General features: G+C 47.1%; 3 protein-coding genes across 3 annotated transcripts; 1 reads left to right on the top strand and 2 right to left on the bottom strand.

The window, feature by feature from the left end:
* Positions 1 to 1919: 1919 nt before the first annotated feature.
* LOC117893556 (protein draper) lies at positions 1920 to 18102 on the bottom strand. The gene is given in 13 exon segments (XM_034800218.1): positions 1920 to 3019; positions 3158 to 3190; positions 3283 to 3429; positions 3496 to 3801; positions 3878 to 4378; positions 4435 to 4641; positions 4992 to 6031; positions 6097 to 6343; positions 9678 to 9731; positions 9734 to 9802; positions 9863 to 10026; positions 10087 to 10224; positions 17465 to 18102. Coding segments are annotated over 12 exon segments (3126 nt in total). The 5' UTR covers positions 10194 to 10224; positions 17465 to 18102; the 3' UTR covers positions 1920 to 2768.
* LOC117893558 lies at positions 6899 to 9589 on the bottom strand. Its single transcript, XM_034800220.1, has one exon. It carries the CDS (start codon positions 9361 to 9363, stop codon positions 7015 to 7017), a length of 2349 nt encoding a protein of 782 aa, XP_034656111.1. The 5' UTR covers positions 9364 to 9589; the 3' UTR covers positions 6899 to 7014.
* LOC117893569 lies at positions 10280 to 11795 on the top strand. The gene is made up of 3 exons (XM_034800240.1): positions 10280 to 10402; positions 10467 to 10740; positions 10804 to 11795. Exons 2-3 carry the CDS (start codon positions 10502 to 10504, stop codon positions 11486 to 11488), a joined length of 924 nt encoding a protein of 307 aa, XP_034656131.1. The 5' UTR covers positions 10280 to 10402; positions 10467 to 10501; the 3' UTR covers positions 11489 to 11795.
* Positions 18103 to 18149: the final 47 nt, after the last annotated feature.

Consider the following 18149-nt stretch of genomic DNA (forward strand, 5'->3'; position numbering starts at 1 on the left):
AGAAGACGCCACAGTAGCTGCATACGAGTGTGTGTTCTAGCCAGCTATAATGCGATGCGTTGCGTCGTCCGTCCACCGCCATGGAATCAGATAAACAAACACAGACACGCACAGACACATCTCCAAACCGTGGAGAAAATAACACTCAAGCGTGCTCTAGACAGCGCATAGGCATTCCCAGGTATTCCACGGCAGCTTGTCATCATATATTAAGTGCACTTGTTGGCAGACATGCCGGCCCAGAGCGTAGTAATTTGCGATTGTGGGAGACTGGGAGATCCACACCTCGACTAGTCACAACATCGGCTACGTCACGTCACTCTTTGGTTTCCCCACAATCTGACGACTGGCTTCTGGTCTGGCGTGCTCTATTTCCCACCAATATTGTTATTTAATGGATCGCATTGCAAAGGTGACGAAAGTCGGCAAACGCTGAGTCGCTTCATATTGAATGAGAAATGGAAGATTTGTAGCGACTAAACTAAAAATAGATTGGAAAATAGCGTTTAAAAGTAGTTTCCTATGGTGGATATGTAGATATTCAATTCATAATCGATTTAAAACTAACGTGCAGCACTCTGGCGCCCCCACAACGAGCGGTAATAACTTGAACTAATCTAATTTACTTCCAGCAGAGGCCGTCGATCCATGGAGTGACGCCACCAGAGAAAAAATGTAGTTCAAGAAATCGTCGGTGGACAAATGGAAAGAATCGCAGATTTGGCAATGGCCAGCAAACAATTACCAACCAACAATTACGAGCAGTACGATGGATCGGATTGGAGCGGAGGCTAAGTTTAACCTGCAGAGCATACACACACAGTCATATGTACATAAATACACATTTTGTAAAAATATGTAATTAGCTGTTTTTTATTAAAACAAATAAAATGTAGCATACTTTTGGGGTGCGATCAAATGTCTGAAGTATCTTTTGGGGGCTGCCTTTGTTCTCTTAAGTGTGGCATACTTTCAGGCTGAAAAGATCCTAATTACAAAATAGCGCAAAACAGCCATATCCTGCGGTCCTTGGGGTCCTTGATGGACTCAAGCGATACAGGATACTCATCCTCTCGTCAGGAGGCATTCCATGTCCTGATCCGACAGTAAACAGCCGAGTTATAGCTTTGTAGGGATTCTATTCAAAAACAACACTCAAATGGCATTATCCTTAATGTCCTTGCACCCGAAGTGATTGCGAAGGATCCGGGATATTGTCCCGAGCACGAGGAGGCATAGCATGTCCTTATCCGACAGGAAACAGCCGAGCTATAGCGTTGTAAAAATTATATTTAAAATCAACGTTAAAATGGCATTATCCTTAATGTCCTTGCACCCAAAATGATTGAAAAGGATAAAGGACATTTTGCCGATCACGAGGAGGCGTGGCACGTCCTGGTCGGCCCACAAATAGAGGAGAAAACAACAAAACAAGTCTGTCCTGTTGTTGTTGTCAATTTATATTGTTGTACAACAAAAGTTGTTGTACAACAACCACCTCTTTGCACAGTGGCGCCCCCGCGATCGCGACGGCCACTTCTTGAACTAAAATAGTGTAGTTCGAGAATCGACCGCTCAGTGTTGTGGCGCCACGGTGAACTTTTGAAATTGCTTCGCTCAAATGGCCGAAAACTGGAACATTTTCAGACCAAGTACCAGGCGAACAGAAATCAGCAGAAGGTAACTGGTTTCCATGTTTTCCACCGTTTCAAAAGCTGGTTGCTACGAAATTGCAATTTTCACAGTGTCAACATTTGGTTCCTATGAAATTGCGATGTGCACGGTGCCAAAAGCTGGTTGCTATGAAATTTGATATTTTTTTTCTTAATCGCAATTTTTTTTGTTTTGTCGTTCCCAATCCCAAAATAAACACAATCGATTTTTGTTAAAATATCCATACATCTTTTATTTGATATCTTCGCCTTCCTAAGACCGATTATCTATATGAACAGTAATCTATCCACTACATACATACATACATATTTTGAATTAAAATATTTGGATTACAACTTGAAAACAATTTGATGTATTACAAAAAATACCAATATTTAAGCTACGTGTAAATATTCGATCTAAAAAACATTTCAAACAATTTTGGCCAATCGTTTTCATATTACAGACAATTAAAATACAATATTTTGTACCCCCAATTTGTTCAACACTTCCCCCGCGAATTCAGTTCTACAAATATGTGTCTTATTAAAAATATAAATACCGTATGCTTAACATGCTATTGATATCAATTTGTAATTACTCGTATTTAAAATTATTGCAACCTTCGATATGGGGCAGCTTCTCTTGGAGACAGACATCCAATGCACAATCGTTTCTTAACAGGAAGAGGTGTATAGGTACTTAATTGTATACGTATTCACTTAGGATATAAGTCGTTTTTGTGTATAATGAATTGAATGAGCATAATGAGCAAAGGTGTATGTATAAAACGAAAGACATTTACAAAAGTCAGGCCGACACTCTGGGTTGTATAGGGCCCCCTGATTAACAATTTACAATTACAATTGAGCATGCACATCTTACTCCTATGACATATTCTGAACGAATTGACGAGAAATGAAACAATTTTACATACAAATATATCGAATGCAAGACGCTCATTCTACGAAGAGACAGACAAAATACATAACTAAAATGCTATCGAATAAATTAGGCTAAGATGCAGACCCTTTAAAATATCATGGTTCGCAGCAGTTGCAACTTAAACTTATCCACGTGACTGTTGGGTGTAAAGGTGTGTGTGTGGTGCTTGCTTATTTGCGGAACTCCGGACTGGAGCTGGGCGAGGCAGTCGACACATTGTCAATGTTGGTGTTATCGAAACTCTCGTGCTGCGGCTCTGGCTCTGTGGGTGGCTCTGGCTTCGTCAGCAGCACCGTCATGTTCTTCAGGTTGTTGGGTTTCTCCTCATCGTGATTGATGTTGAGCATGGTGTCGTTCATACGATGATAGTGGGGCTTCTGCGAAGTGCTTGGTCGTGAGTAGTCCAGATGATCGTATTCCCCTATGAAAAGATATAAAGAAGAAATCGTTTTAGTTATCAAACTCTGGAAACTAAGTTTCGTTCACATTTGACAATGGACAGGACTGAATAAAAATGGTCCAGACAAAGCACTCAAAATACTCAGCATCGCCCGCTTACCCTCTGGAAACAAAATCTTGCTATAAATTTTCACTGATTTTGGCCAAAATGTATGCAAATGTGGAATACATGATTAGTTGGAAAAGCGTCGAGAAAAGTCTGGTGAGAATTATCTGACAACTTACCGGGATCTTTGTAGCCCTCTTTGTGCTTGATCTCATCGTAGACATGCTCCTCCTTCAGCGACTCATTGTACACGTTCGGATTCGTTAGGTCCGCATTAAGGTTCTTGTTCAGCAGATCGTGGTTATAATTGATCGAGTAGCTACCCACTGTAGATGGACACATGAAATCGTTAGCCAACAACCAGAGACGCATGTAGATATATCCGATCTTACCTCTGCCACTGGCATTGGAGTCGTCACCGCTGTATTCTGTGCTCAACGTGCTCCTCTGGTCCAAGTTGTTCATCTTTCGCGCATTGTTCTGCAGTAGGCGCGTCTCTGCCTGCATGCCGTACACGGGATTATCAAAGTTGTGATTGCTGGGCGGCCAGGTGGTTGCCGTGTCGTGTGTGTAATGCACGTGAGCGATCTCCGTTTTCAGATTGGAAACCCTCCTTCGGTAGTAGAAGAAGACTGCGAATATAATGCAGGCGAAGAGCGTGAGTAGCACCAGGGTGAGGGCAACGCTCGCTCGTCCCGCTGCTGGAACACATGGATGATTAGAGAAGAAAGTCGATTAATAAGGGGAATGTCATGGGCTTAAGGAATGACTCACATTCATCGTTGGCCTCGGCTATGCGCTGGGATGCAATCAGCTCGTCACAGTTCTCGCCGGTGTAGCCGCTGCGGCACACGCAACCGTTCGCCGCATGGCACTGGAAATTGGCCGATGGACACGCACAGGCGTTCATGCAGTGCTCGCCGTAGAAGCCCTCTGGGCACACCTCATCGCAGCGGGTGCCGGTCCAGCCGGTCTCGCAGATGCACATGCCATCGTTCTTGCGACAGACCTTGTGGTGCAGGCAGCGGCAGCGCTGGGCACATCCCTGGCCGTACGTGTCTGTGGGACAGGACTCGTTGCAGTTGGCCCCCGTCCAGCCGGGCAGGCACTGGCACTGGCCACTCACATGGTTGCACTCGCCGCCATGCTCGCAGTTGCACTTGAGCTTGCAGCCGGGGCCATAGAGTCCAGCGGGGCACGGATGCTCGCAGGTGAGGCCCAGATATCCAGTGCGGCAGAGTATCTCTCCGGTGATGTGGTCACAGCTCTTGTTACCTACAAAGCAAGGGGAGTGTTAGCTGCTGGATAATTCATTTATTGACACAACTTACCATGCAATATTTCTGGGCAACGCTCCTTGCACTCCATGCCATAGAATCCAGTCGGGCAGGGTTCGCTGCAGTCGGTGCCGGTCCAGCCGGGTGAGCAGATGCAGTTGCCGTTGTCCGGATCGCAGGATGAATTGTTGAGGCATCTGCAAACTTTATCACAATTTTCACCATAGTAACCGGTCCGACAGTTGGTCTCGCAATGAACGCCTTGGGTGTTGGCCATCAGACAACAAGGACAACGGGACGACAAAATATAAACCAGAAACAGAAACAGAAACACACGAGTGCAAAACCAGAAAAAGCTAATTAAAATTTTGTAAAAACCAAACGACATGCATGCAAAAATGATAGACGATAGATGGGGGGATACATAATGGGATGCGATGGATGAGTGCAATTTGTTAGTTGGCCATGATCTATCTGTTAGAAGGGGACACCATCCTGCAGGGATTCGATTGGGAGGGAGCTTTTCCTTATTGATTTATGATAAAATGGGAGCTAATGATTTGAGGTGAGAGGCGGGCGTGGAAGGGTGAACGGGATTCCGAATATTGTACCTCCCCAATCCTGCTTGCAGACGCAACGCCCGTTGGTGGCATCGCAGGCCAGGCTGTTGTGCTGATCGCACTGGCACTTCTGACTGCACTCGTGGCCGAATTTGCCCGCATCGCACTTCCGCTCGCATCGTTCGCCCATCCAGCCGGCCGCACAGGTGCAGCTGCCGTTCTGCGGATTGCACGCGGCATTGTTGTGGCAGTCGCACACGCTGCGGCAGTCCTGCCCATAGTGATTCAGATCGCAGGGCCTGTCGCACTTGATGTTCTTCCAGCCGGCAGTGCAAAGGCACTGTCCCGTCTCCGGCACACACTTGGCTCCGTTCTGGCAGTCGCAGCGCAGGGCGCAGTCCTGTCCAAAGGTCCCTGGTGCGCAGCTCTCCTCGCAAGTGGGTCCCTGGAAGCCGGCAGCGCACAAGCACGTTCCATTCACTGGGGAGCACTTTGCGCCGTTCTTGCAGTTGCACGTCTGCTCGCAGTTGAGGCCGTAGCGCAGGAAGGTGCAGGGCCGCGTGCACTGGGCGCTGCTCCAGCCAATGCTGCACTGACAACGTCCCGTCTCTGGATGACACAGCTCCGTGTGCTCCATGTCGCACTCGCAGGTTTGGTTGCAGTCCGGCCCGAACTTGTCCGTCGGGCAGATACGCTCCTCGCACCGATCCCCGCGCCAGCCCGCGTTGCAGATGCAGACACCGGTGGCCCGGTCACAGGTTGCGTCGTTCTCGCAGCTACAGTTCTGGGTGCAGTTCAGGCCGAAGGTGTTCAGGGGGCACTCGTCGAAGCAGCGCTCCCCCAGATAGCCAGGTGGACACTCGCATTGTCCGCTGATGTGATGGCACGGAGCTCCCTTGTAGCACTCGCAGGAGAGCTCACAGCCGGGGCCATAGCTGCCCACGGGACACTTGTTGGCGCACACGTCACCCGACCAGCCCGGATTACAGATGCAGGCACCGCTCTCCGGCTCGCACTTGCCGTCGTTCTGGCAGGGACAATCCTGCTGGCACTGTGCTCCGTGCTTTCCGTCTGGACAGCGCATATCGCATCTGGTTGGGAGGGAGATTAGTATGGGGAATCTCGTCTCGCTGGCCACGATCTGGTGGACACTTACAGGGGGCCCGTGAAACCGGGCGCACAGGAGCACTCGCCAGAGACGTGATGGCACTTGCCACCATTCTCGCAGCGGCACTCCTCGATGCAGTTGGCGCCAAAGCGTCCCTCCGGACAGACATCGGCACACCTGGCGCCCGTATAGCCCTTGGCGCACTCGCACTCCCCGCTGAAGGGCTCGCAGAGGGCATTGTTCAGGCAGTCGCACTGCATCGAGCAGTTCCGTCCGTACCAGCCAGGCGGACAATCTGACGTGCAAAAAGTTAGAGACAATTAGCAGAAGCTCTCTCTCGATCTTTCTCTCTCTTTGTACAGAACTTGGGACACGTTACACGGGGTGCTTGGACAGTTAGTGGCTGCTTTAACTTGCTCTTGATCTTTGCTTTGCTTTGCTGGCGACTAAGCCACGGCACGACCAGGAGTACTCCTCCAAGAACGTGTCGTGTGTGAATAAACATTGCTTCTGCGGGGGGAACTGCGTGTTTGGTTGGGTGTGAATAAGGATTGGTTGGGTGTGTGTGTGTGGTGTGTGTGCTCTTGGTTAGACTAAGATTTCGACTCAAAATCAAAGATTAAATGCAAATAAAGCTACAAACAAGCACATACAACAATTATATACATAGGTACATGGCAGATACGGAGATTAAGGCAGCAACAGATAGACTACGGTTATAAAGAGGTGGTGCATATCAACGGCAGGCCGATGATGGCACGCCCTTGCAGAGGTTTAACACAGCTAATAATTCCATTCATATTCCTACAGTTAACATATTTTAACTGCTAATTTAAACACACTTTAATAGTCCCACTTGGAAGCCTAAACGATAAACGTTTTTTGTGTTGTTTGGATCTGCTCCTAACGACTTCAGATTTGGATCAAATTGAACTAACAAATAATGAACACTCCCTAAATGGATGTTCAGCTTTGTTGCCTGCGGCTCTTGAAGTAGTAATAGCGGTTGCCGATGCCCGGATGTTGAATGTGCTCCCGGAACTGCTCCAAGTCGAAGCTATTTGGATCAAAGCGAAAGGGACCCTGCTCGGACACGCTGCTGCGGCTGGACACGGAAGCCTCTACCTCTTGAGGAACAGAGACTTTCGTTTTGATGCCCAACTCTGCCCAAATGTCGTACTCTTGGGCCTCCTCCTTTTCCTCCGCCAGGGACCTCACACTGAGCGTACTGGGCGTGCTGATCAGAGAGGGACGCGCCTTGAGGCACTCCGACTGGCGTAGCCTTTCGTCCTCGAGCTTCTGCAGCAGCGGGTGCTTGATGCTCTTGAAGTGCTCCCGTATGTCCTGCTCCGTTTTGGTCTCGTCCCCGATGTACGCGTGATCCCTCTGGAAGCTGTTGCGCCTCACTATGATGGCTGCCTCGAACTCCTCGTCGCTGTCCAGGTCGCAGCCGCGGCAGTCAAAGTGCGTGACCTTCTGGTTGCGCTCCAGGGCGCAGATAAGTCTCCGTCCCACCGCGCCGTTCAGCGGAATGGCTGCCATGTCCAGTCGCCGCAGTGGCGGATGGTTGCGCAGCAGGTAGCCAAGACTCTCGGCCACCGCCTCCTTGCGGGCCGTAATGGCCGACACATTGAGCTCCTGCACATGCTCGGTGCCCGTGATGTAGTGGACGAGCGTGGACAGTGCCTTGTCGCTTATTCGATTGTGGGCCAGGCCCAGGTACTGCAGGTGCGTCGTCCCTCCAGCCTGGTGCTGCTGCAGCAGAGCGGCCCCAATGGCCGAGGCCGCCTTCAGGTCCAGATGATTATACTCCAGCTCCAGGGCCTTCAGCATGTTCTCCCGCTGCAGTAGGGTGCCCAAGGTGGCGCCACTTTCGTCGGATATCTCGTCGTAGCCAAAGTCAATCACTTCCAAAGCCTTCAGGTCCTTGAGGCCACCGCACAGGGCGTGCAGCTTGAACTGGTCCATGCGGCTGTTGCGCAGGCGAAAGATCTGCAGCTTGTCGAGTGCCTGGAGACCCCTGGCCAGCCGCAGCATATCCTCCACGGAGAAGCGCAGGTGACGCTTGTGGTAGTCGCGACCCATGTGTGGCCCCAGGAACTCGAGTGTCAGCGACACGAGATTATCGAAGAAGCGCACAAAGCTGAGGTCGATGTGGTGGCAGTGCTCCGCGGGGTAGTCGTAGCGTTTGATGCGCTTCAGCAGCTTCTCCTTGTGGCGCTTGTCCACGATCTTCTCCTCGACGTCCTCCTTTTCGCCCTCCACCTTCATGTTGAAGACTCCCATGGTCGTCTTGCGGCTCTTGCGCCGCTTCTTTGGCGGCTCCTCAACGGGTTTCTTGCGCATAATGGAACGACGGCGCATCCGCTGCTCGTGCTGCTCCCTCCTGGCCGCCTGCATGTCCCGCAGCTGCTGGCGCACTTCATTGCGGACAGCACGCCCCATGCGTCGATCCTGCCGAATGGAGCCAGCCTCAGCCTGTCCGTCCGCAGCTTCCTCTGGCTCCTCGTCGTTTAGCATTTCATTAAACATGATTCTTGGCTGCTTGAGCTTCGACGCGGACTGCTGCTGCTCCTCCTTCTCCACTGCAGACTGCTCATCGGAGCCCTCCTCCTCCTGCTCATCGGACAACAGTGATGAGGTGTTGCGCTCATCACTGGAAATGAACAGCTCCTCGGTTTCCTCCGACGTCACTTCCGGCTCTGAGCCGCTGCTCTCCATCTGATGCTGGAAGCTCTCCTCCGTGTGGGACTGCAGATGGCGGATGTCCATGGTGCGGACATGCTCCCGAACGAGTGCCGCCAGCGCGGCCATCTCGTGCTCCGGCCAGAAGGCGGCCGGACATGCCTCCACCAGTTCCACGTACTTGATGCTGATTCCCTTGCCCCGCCAGTCGTACTCCGAGAGCTTCTTCAGCGCCAGCGACTTGTCCGAGCTCTTGGCCAGCACCACGCGCCGCCAATAACGCAAGTCCTCCACGAAGAAGCACTCCTGCAGCGGCAGATCCACGTCAATGGAGTCGTAGTGGATGCGCAGCTCCAGCGGATCCTCCCGCACGAGCACTGCAATGTGCACAGTGCCCTGGCTCTTGGCCAGCGCCCGCACGCACAGATCCGCCAATGTGCCCAGTCGCTCGTGTTCGATGAAGGCCTCTGGGTAGAGCTCACGATTCTGCTCACTGACCAGCCGCCGCGTGCCCATCGATGGGCGGTAGAGCTCATACACGTCCAGCAGCTCGGGCTCATTGGGTATCCCGAATGTGGGAATGCTGATGGGCGGCATGCCCTCCCGATCCTCATCCTCCTGTGTGTACATATTGTGTGGCCTGTCCTTTTCCCTTCTTGGTGTTTGCTATGCTCCTGTTTTTCTCTACTTTTCCCTATGTTTTATCCCCCTGTTCTGGCATTTACAGTATTCGGAATGTATAACTCATGGCTAGCCCTGAATCTGCTCTGTCAGAGCACTCTGCAAGGGCTTTCGTTTGAGGAATTAAGCAAAAGGGGACACCCCAGAGGCACCCACCCCAAGGCGTTTCATTGTACAGATTTCGACACACAAAAAACAAAAATAAAATAGGGTTAGGAGGGGGGCTAGGGGTTTAGAAAGAGGAATCAAATGGTTCAACGAACTTATATCACAGGCAGGGCCGCCATAGCCATGATCGCACTTGCACTTCTCGGGGCAATGCATCTGCCGTGCTCGCAATGGTCCGTACAGTGGGGCACGCACTCCCCGCCGCTGGACACGTAGCCATCTAAAATGTATCTATTAAATTAGCAAACTATTTGCAAAGAGAGGAGCCCCTCCCACTCACCGCAGCAGTCACGCACAATGCGATTCTTCATGATGGTCTTGGTCTTGTTTACGATACGATTCTTGATGCGATACGTGGAGCAGCGTGGTGGTATGGTGAGGCACCAATTGGAGCCACGCTCCTGGTACGACTGCAGTTCCGTGTAGACCACTTCAACGGGGTAGCTAAGGGAATGTTCATGGAGATCATTAGTCTGAGATTAGACTTCCGAGTGGACTACTCACCTCTCGCGCCGCTTGCATATATTGGGGCCATCCAATTCGGTGAGCTCCGAGTGGACCAGCAGTGCCATACAGGCCAACAGCCATCCAAATAGCATTAACCGAAACATGATGGAAAGTCTTCCTCCGCCACTACTGAAACTGCAAAAGAAAAACAAAAGTTAGAAAGGTTTGCCTTTACCCTTTTTTGTGTGCATCAAAGTGTGCCTTGAATTATCCTTTTAAATCATTTCAAACTGTTAGTAAAATCATTTAATATCAACACAGAGGCAGCAGCAACAGCAGCAGCAGCAGATATTGAAAGCAGCTCGAATAAAAAGTAAAACAAAAATCCGAATTTTTTTTGGGAAAATAATTGGCAAAAGATAAATATTTCCACACAGAGTCTAAAAACAGAAGAAGAAAGAAATTAGCAACGATGAACAATCCACGTTCCACTTTCACCCGTACACAGAGGACCTTTGGATTCTTTGAATCCTTCAACTCGAATGAGCAGCCGCAGCAGCAGCAGCAGCAGGGCGAAGGTCCCGGTACCACTGACAAGGATGGACTCAATTCGATGCCATTTCTTAATAATATTCACACCATTCCCCTGCTCTCCCGCACAATGGGTCGCAATGGGTCCTTGTCCCCCATTCAGAGGGGAGATTCAGATGGGTAAGTGGCAAGATCACAGACTACATCCACACACATAACTGAGACTTCTTTGCCTCCCTCCAGATTCAATGCTGTGCCACAGATGGCCGGGCTGGGAAGCCAGCAGCCCACATCCCACCGGACAGGAGCACCTTATGCGAGCACCGCCAGATCCACGCACAGCAATTACTACGAGGGCGACTCCTTGAAGATGCCCAACGAGGTGAAGGAGCAGGATCCCTGCCTCTGTCAGAGCCCGAGCCGGAGCCCGAGCCAGGCAGACCGCATTGAAACAGACTCGGAAACGGAGGAGCTCAGCAGCCGCCCACCACCCACAGTCAGCCCTTCGAAGTCTCTCCTCGATCTTGTGCTGTCGAAATTCAAGCCGGAGCATCGTGAGCGTTTGGTGGCAACATACCATCGCGCCTCGCAGACCGCTGTGGTCAAGGGCATGTTGCTGGTGCTGCAGGTGCTGTGCCACTCGACACTGTGCCTGACCACGCGGACAGTGGGCCTCACCGAAAACGTCGGATCGGTGTGCCTGCGATTGTGGAACAACAAGTTCAGGCTGCGCAGCACCCAGCGCCATTTGCTGTGGTGCATGGCCAATGCCCGCGGCCCCGACACTCTTGTCTTTCTCACAGTGGCCCTGGCCACGCCTTGGCTGTTTTGCCTCAGCCTCCTGGGCTTCGCACTGTCCATGGTGATACTCCTGAAGAAAAGCGTGCAGGAGTTGGTGTTTCAGATACGTCTGCGCATGCTGCTCTAGAGCAGGAGCAGTGGCAGAGCAGAAAGAAATATAATTATACACTGAAACAAACACAAAACACAAAGACACACACACGCTGACACTCGCCTACCCCTCAGGGGGTACAATTTTTGTGCAGTTCCATTTGGGCATCTATTTTCGTTGATGCCAAATCTCGCAGCAGCACGGAATCTTTGGCCTCAACAAGAATAAATGCCGGAATTTTCAAAATTCACAGTACACAGAGAGAGAGAGAGAGAGAGAGAGCACACAACACAAGATATTCCATTCCAAATCGATCAGATAAATATCGCCTATATGCATCATATATAAATGTTTTTCTTTCAATCCATTCCACTTGGGTGGGTGGACAGCAGCCACTTGCTCTTCCCGCGGCCTGCGTGATTGCATTTATTATTATTATTATTACTTTTGCTTGTATATTTATTTTGCAATTTATTCAATGATAAATGGAGGAGAGGCAGCATTCAGCAGCAGCAGCAGCAAAACATTTCCGCTGCAGCAGCGATTGTGGCAGCTGTGGGGCCTTTGTTGCCCCCAATTGCAGGCCACCGCATACGCACTTCGGAGGGATGGGATCTACACCAGAACCCAGCAGCAACAGCAACAGCAGCAACAGCAGCAAATGAATCATTAAATATTCACTCTGTTTATGTTGATTCAGTGATCATTCAGCAAGTGGCAACTGGCAAGTGGAATCCTTATCCACAGACACAAAACAACACAGAACAGAAGCCTCATCATCCATGATCCATGATCCAGCAAAGCATTCACATTCAGGGGCAATTCGTTGGTTGGTAGATGCCTCCGATTACAATCGAGCAACCCGAGCAATCCAATGTGTAAACAGGGTCAAGTCTACCTCTGCGAAAGGGTGCCAAGGGGCCACTTCTTGGGATTCAATTACCGAATATATTGCATAAGATTCGATCCGGATATACATTCGGTACACATAAATGTGTACAGAGAGAGAGTCAGCCCTTTTCCCCATTCGTGATTACAGTCTGTTGTTACATGAAGCATGCCCCAATAATGTCGTTTTTCATTTGCGGAAAATGCCTGCAATTAGGGCTCTCCCTCCCATTCCATTGTGCTCCCATATCTCCATTTTATAATGTAATTTCTAACGCTAATTGTTGGCTTGTGGCAGACCAAGACGTCACAGCAACAGCGAAGGGGGGAAGTGGGGGAAAGCAGTGCAAATCTGAATCATTTAATCGTCAGTTCGGGCACATCTGTAGCACTCCCCGCCAGTCTGCTTCGACACTCTGCTGGCCATTCCCATACACGTACACTCCGCGAAAAGTAACACAGAAAAAAGAAACACTCGAGGAATTTATTAGAATTTAATCTTTATTTACATCCATTCCGGCAGTGAACTCTTAGGATTTTACTGTAGGATCAAGTAATATCACTTTCTCAGTGCTTTTTTTCTGTGTGTAGTTGAAACATCAACAAACATCAGTTCGTTTCGTTCACTGCCAAGGCTGTCATTAGCCCAGAAATCGCGTGTGCTGTTGCCACTGCCAAGTGGCGCCACAAAGGGACTACCTGTGGCGGGGTAGCGGTAGCACGAGCAAGGGTCACAATGTTATAAAAAATTCAATTAGAGCAAAAGAACAACGGAATTTTGATGGACAAAGTAGCGGCTGCTTGTAGCTCCAAATAAATAATACAAATTATATTTATATTTTATAATTTGTATTATTCAGACACTCCACTTCACTATTAACAAAAGCAAAACCACTCTAATCACCATTCAAAGGCGCATTATCTTTATTTCTGTTTTCAATAGCAATAAAAAACTTTAAAAATTGATAATAAATTCTAGAACACAATCTCCTAATTGTAAATATAATCTTTTTTTTCATTAGAAACCCTTGAAATCGACAGGTCACAGGCAATAATCAGCGACTCGGCTCTTCCTTCCACCCGGACAACAGCTACGACAGAGATTTGAAACGATAGCTGAAAGGTGATAAGAACTAATAATCCTCATAGCATGTGTCTTGATGACTAATTCAATGTTACCCCCTCACACAAACGAGTGTAAACAAATAAATGGACAAGCCGTGGATGGTAGGATGCGTAATCCGGTCATGGACTCGAGAGTGTCATAGAATATACATATAATGATAATAATATAGCTGCTCTCTGGGTAGTGCCAGTGGCTAGTAATTGGATTCAACGGAACGGCAAACAGAGGGAGAATTATGAGAATTTACAGATTTATCTACTGGGGTGTAGCACCACTCTCACGAGTGCTTAATACTTTTATCTCCTAGAAGATAAGAATAGGAATCCCAGAGATAATATTTTTACATTCTAGCTCGAACATGATTCAATATATTCATACCTTTCCCTTACACTTTTCCCATTATTGCATTCGTTTTTCCGCATTAATTATGAAACTGAGAGAAAAGCAAATAATTTATAAGGAAAAAACAAGTTTGCATTTGCCATTTATGTAGATACTTATTTGTTTAAACAATCTGTTGATATTGTGAGGCAAATGAAAATGTCGTGAATGACTCACGCGAATCTCGACGGCTAGACGCTTAGAGGAAAACTATCTGTATTTATGTTTATCTGTATATGAGACACATATAGACGTATAGAGAGAGATACACAAAGGTGTGTGGGACTATTTTCAATGGAAAAACGTGCATGTTAATATCTGCTACATTGACTATTCCATTCATTCATCGATTCATTATGGACAGCATCTGGCTTCCATGAATCATTACGCACTCCAACTGATATCTCGGTTATGTTTATTCATTGATTCAATTATTTTCTTCGAACACAGTTCGATTACTAAAGGAAATGCTACATCTTTATATTAGCTGTTGCTGGTGAGACTCGTTGGCTGCCTGCGGGAGTGGTTTTCCGAATCTTGAGGGTTTCTAATTCCACTCCTCTGTTGACTTGCACTCGTCGCAGTGTCTGCCCTCCTTTTTGTTTGCACAAATACACATAATACGCGTTAATGAATCACTACGAATGATTGCTGATAGGGTACTTAATAAGCGAAGGATGGTAAATTGATAAGTAACACCTCAGTTCATTAAAAGCTTGCCAATCTGCCTGTTCCTTGTCTTCCCTACTTTCTATAGCACTTACATATATTTATGACTAGTCCCCTCGAGGTGGAGGGCCCACTTCGTAGGAAAAGCACTTGACTACTAATAGAAGGAAATGTGTAATTGAGAGATCGAAAATAAATTCTTAGACAACATCAAAAGTTTTCCATCTGTAGAATACATTATTCGTTTTTATGATTATCGAAGGCACAACCTTTGGCAAAGTATTGTCTTTGTGTTCCTTTTACATATGTATATATAAATATATCTCAGACATATTGTGTTTACATGCTCATTATCTTGTCGTGTGTGGGTTGTGTTCTGGCTGGAGACGGGATATCCAACTCTGGCATATACACTACTCAGTACACTCCCTCAGTATTGCGCAGTTGATTAAAGCTCAAACAAAGAAGGTTGTACTTTATTCCATTTAAATATATATGTATGTATGTACTATGTGCACATTTACACATGTGTTCAGTATATAAGACACACATTATTCCAGCTTCAGGCTTTACTTAGGATATGGAAATCAAAGTCTTAGAAAAACACAACTCAATCTTAATCTCAAGTGTGAATCCGCCACAGGCAACGCAAATGTTTCATATCCACACTTGTTGGTAATTTAATGCCAAGCCAAAACGCTGATAAAACACATTTGGAAAAACACACAAACAAATGCAAAAATTTTAATAATAATAATCAACAATTGTTTTGGCCGCAGAACGTGAGCCAAAGGCTGTGCTGTTACTCGTATAAAACTAAAGGAATTTGATTTCAGAGCTAACATGAACTTTGCCTAGCAATATATTCCGAACTTAATTCACAAATAAATCCCGCTTAATGGAAGCATTTTGGGAACCATTCGAACTTGACAATTATTCAAAGTGTGTAAAGCGATGACATCAAAACTTCCATTATATGTAGATCCAAAGTACAATATGAAAACAGATGTACAGCCACGTCAGCGGCAGCGACAGCCAACAATAATTTCTAGACGCTTTGTGCCAGCTTTCCAAATTCATTTCGCATACAGACAACAAACACCTCTTTACCCGTAAATGTAGCCCCGTAGTATTGGCCAATTAGCACGGGGTTCTCACATTTCCAGCCCCAAAGTTTCCTAGATTTATTTGCAACAGCTTTTCAGCTGAACGAACACCCCACAGAGACACTAGAAATAGGTGGAACCCACGCCACGCGACGGCATGCCATGACAGAAGATATGTATAGTACATGTGCCACCACCAGACAGCCATCAAGAAGTGCATTTTGCATAATCAGTGCACTGCAACTGCAACCTGCAACCATGTTGGATAATCCATCAGGAAAAAGAAAACTGACAGTGGAGGCTCCATCCTACGAGTCCTTCGGTAACTTTTAGAGCGTCGCGTAATGGATAATGGAGGAGACTCCTGCCTCATCTTGCAACACTACAGACGCACCCTTCCGCTGTCATCAGTGCTCCAGAGCAATATCGAATAAAGTACGTTGTGTACACTCGGCACCCCTGCAAACCACTCCCCTTGAAGGTTTATTCTGGTGCATACCAGACCGACGACACACACACGAGTATGGGGAGTGCTCTGTTTAGTGCTCGTTTCAGCACATTTCTTACTTTTATACGCAAGCAGTGGGTATTTGGGTTTGGATAAGCTATTTGTTACACAGAGACGGTAATGAATATTAACCGAACATGTGCTCTGTTGAATATTGTTTCCATCATTCACAGATTGATAGCTTCTTAATTGATAACTGGCTTTAAGCTTAAAAGAGTATCTACACTGCGGCATGCTCAAGTTATCTTTCACCTCTTTGTAACTGCTTGTGTTGATTTTTCTGCCGTGCATTGCACTTTTAAGCTCAAGTCCTAAACGGGCGTCAGTCACACATGCACCATGCACCATGCAAATGCTCATGATCATTAACATAATGATAATGATAATGAACGAATGAATGCTGATGAAGCTTCATTGTCAATGTCGAAAATTATGAGGATTGGTTAAGGAAAAAACAAGGTGGGGAAATTAAAAAGAATTGCACTTCAGCATAGGATTCCAGCCTTCAAATGGGATTCCCCAGTGTCGAAAGGAAGCTAAGGCACAGTATGACAATCAGCAGTCATTCATTTATAGTATGTACACAAGCTATAATCTATATATGTATGTATGTACATACATACATATGTATGTATTCTGTATATCTATATATTTAACAACAAGCCATTAGATTAGATACCGGCCAGCGGCTGGCGTAGACACCCTGTAGCCCGCCACCACCCAGAGAGAGAGTGAGAGAGGGCTGAAGAGTCTGTATGTATGATCTGTATGTGCGTAACCAAACCACTGAATTAATATTTCATTCTAGGCTGCAGACACAGACACACACATACACACAGTACATTCATATATCATACAGATATGCTGGCAGCGTTCCCATTGAATCTACTTGAAGGCAGATGCAGCCCCGCTGGAAGCTTCCGCAGATTCGGGAACGAAACGCAGAGGATGCGGGCTGTCGGCGGCTGGGGAATACTGCTGTGCTGAATAGAAAGAGAGGGCGAATTCATAATATTGCCAATTTAATGCAAGATAAAGAAAACGAAAGAGAGTGGAGTGGGCGAAATCAAAGGCAGAAGAAAGAAAGGCCAAAAACCACAAGAAGAAGGCGCAGAAGAAAGAGAAAACCAGAACAGGTTTAACTGTTCTTGGAGTGCTCGAAAGCGCTAATTGACACACACACAGGCATGCACACAATCAAGAGGCCAATAAACACACTCAAAAGCCAACTGGAACTTTCGTAAACCCTATAAATGGCGAAGAATGTGTCACATTTCAAGAGCTTCACTTATTTGTATAACCAAAAGGCATTAAAATTAACTGGTTTTACTTACATTAACCACAGTTTAGTGGCCTGGGGCCTGGCGTGCCTTTGTTCCTCCACTCAAAACAACTGCACTGCAGGCAAGGAATGCACTCAATTTACACTCAATTAGTTTACACGTTTTGCTTTCGTGGTTTCCAGCGACCTGGCTGATTTATTTCGGATGGCACTGGCACCTTTCATTCGCCGAATGAATATATTTTTAAATGCTTACAACATCTCGCCAAGCTGTGCGAATTGTTTTCTTTTATCCACTACTACACAGATTCGCACTCAAACTGAAACTCGTTTTGATCATTTCTTTTGGCACGAAACTTTCCGCTACACCACAAATGCTGCAATTATGTACACATTATGTACATACTTTATTTATGTGATCGTAGCGTACCCTTCACGAATTTGTTTAAAAATAAGTATTTCTACTTATAAACCCAACCCAAAGAACAACAACAAAACGCACGACACGACGTGACGCAGTTCCGAAATGCACTTCAATTTAGTCGCTGAAATCAAGCTTATTCGCAGCCCAGCGGCAACTTTTATTTATTTTATTTACGCACGCATACGCATACAATTGTTCATCAGCGTATTGAATTAATTTAACAATTTAAAAAATTTGACTCGCGAAGCGTGAGTTGCGAACAGTGTGACCGCGGACTTAATAATGAAATATACCGCATTATCCTCAAAGATAT

Source organism: Drosophila subobscura, chromosome J (assembly GCF_008121235.1).
Source record: "Drosophila subobscura isolate 14011-0131.10 chromosome J, UCBerk_Dsub_1.0, whole genome shotgun sequence".
Taxonomy (NCBI): Eukaryota; Metazoa; Arthropoda; class Insecta; order Diptera; family Drosophilidae; genus Drosophila; species Drosophila subobscura.

Coding starts and splice junctions, on each gene's coding strand:
- LOC117893558 (XM_034800220.1), bottom strand. CDS start 9,363: ATGTACACACAGGAGGATGAGGATCGGGAGGGCATGCCGCCCATCAGC.
- LOC117893569 (XM_034800240.1), top strand. CDS start 10,502: ATGAACAATCCACGTTCCACTTTCACCCGTACACAGAGGACCTTTGGA. Junction 10,741..10,803: donor CAGAGGGGAGATTCAGATGG/GTAAGTGGCAAG, acceptor GCCTCCCTCCAG/ATTCAATGCTGTGCCACAGA.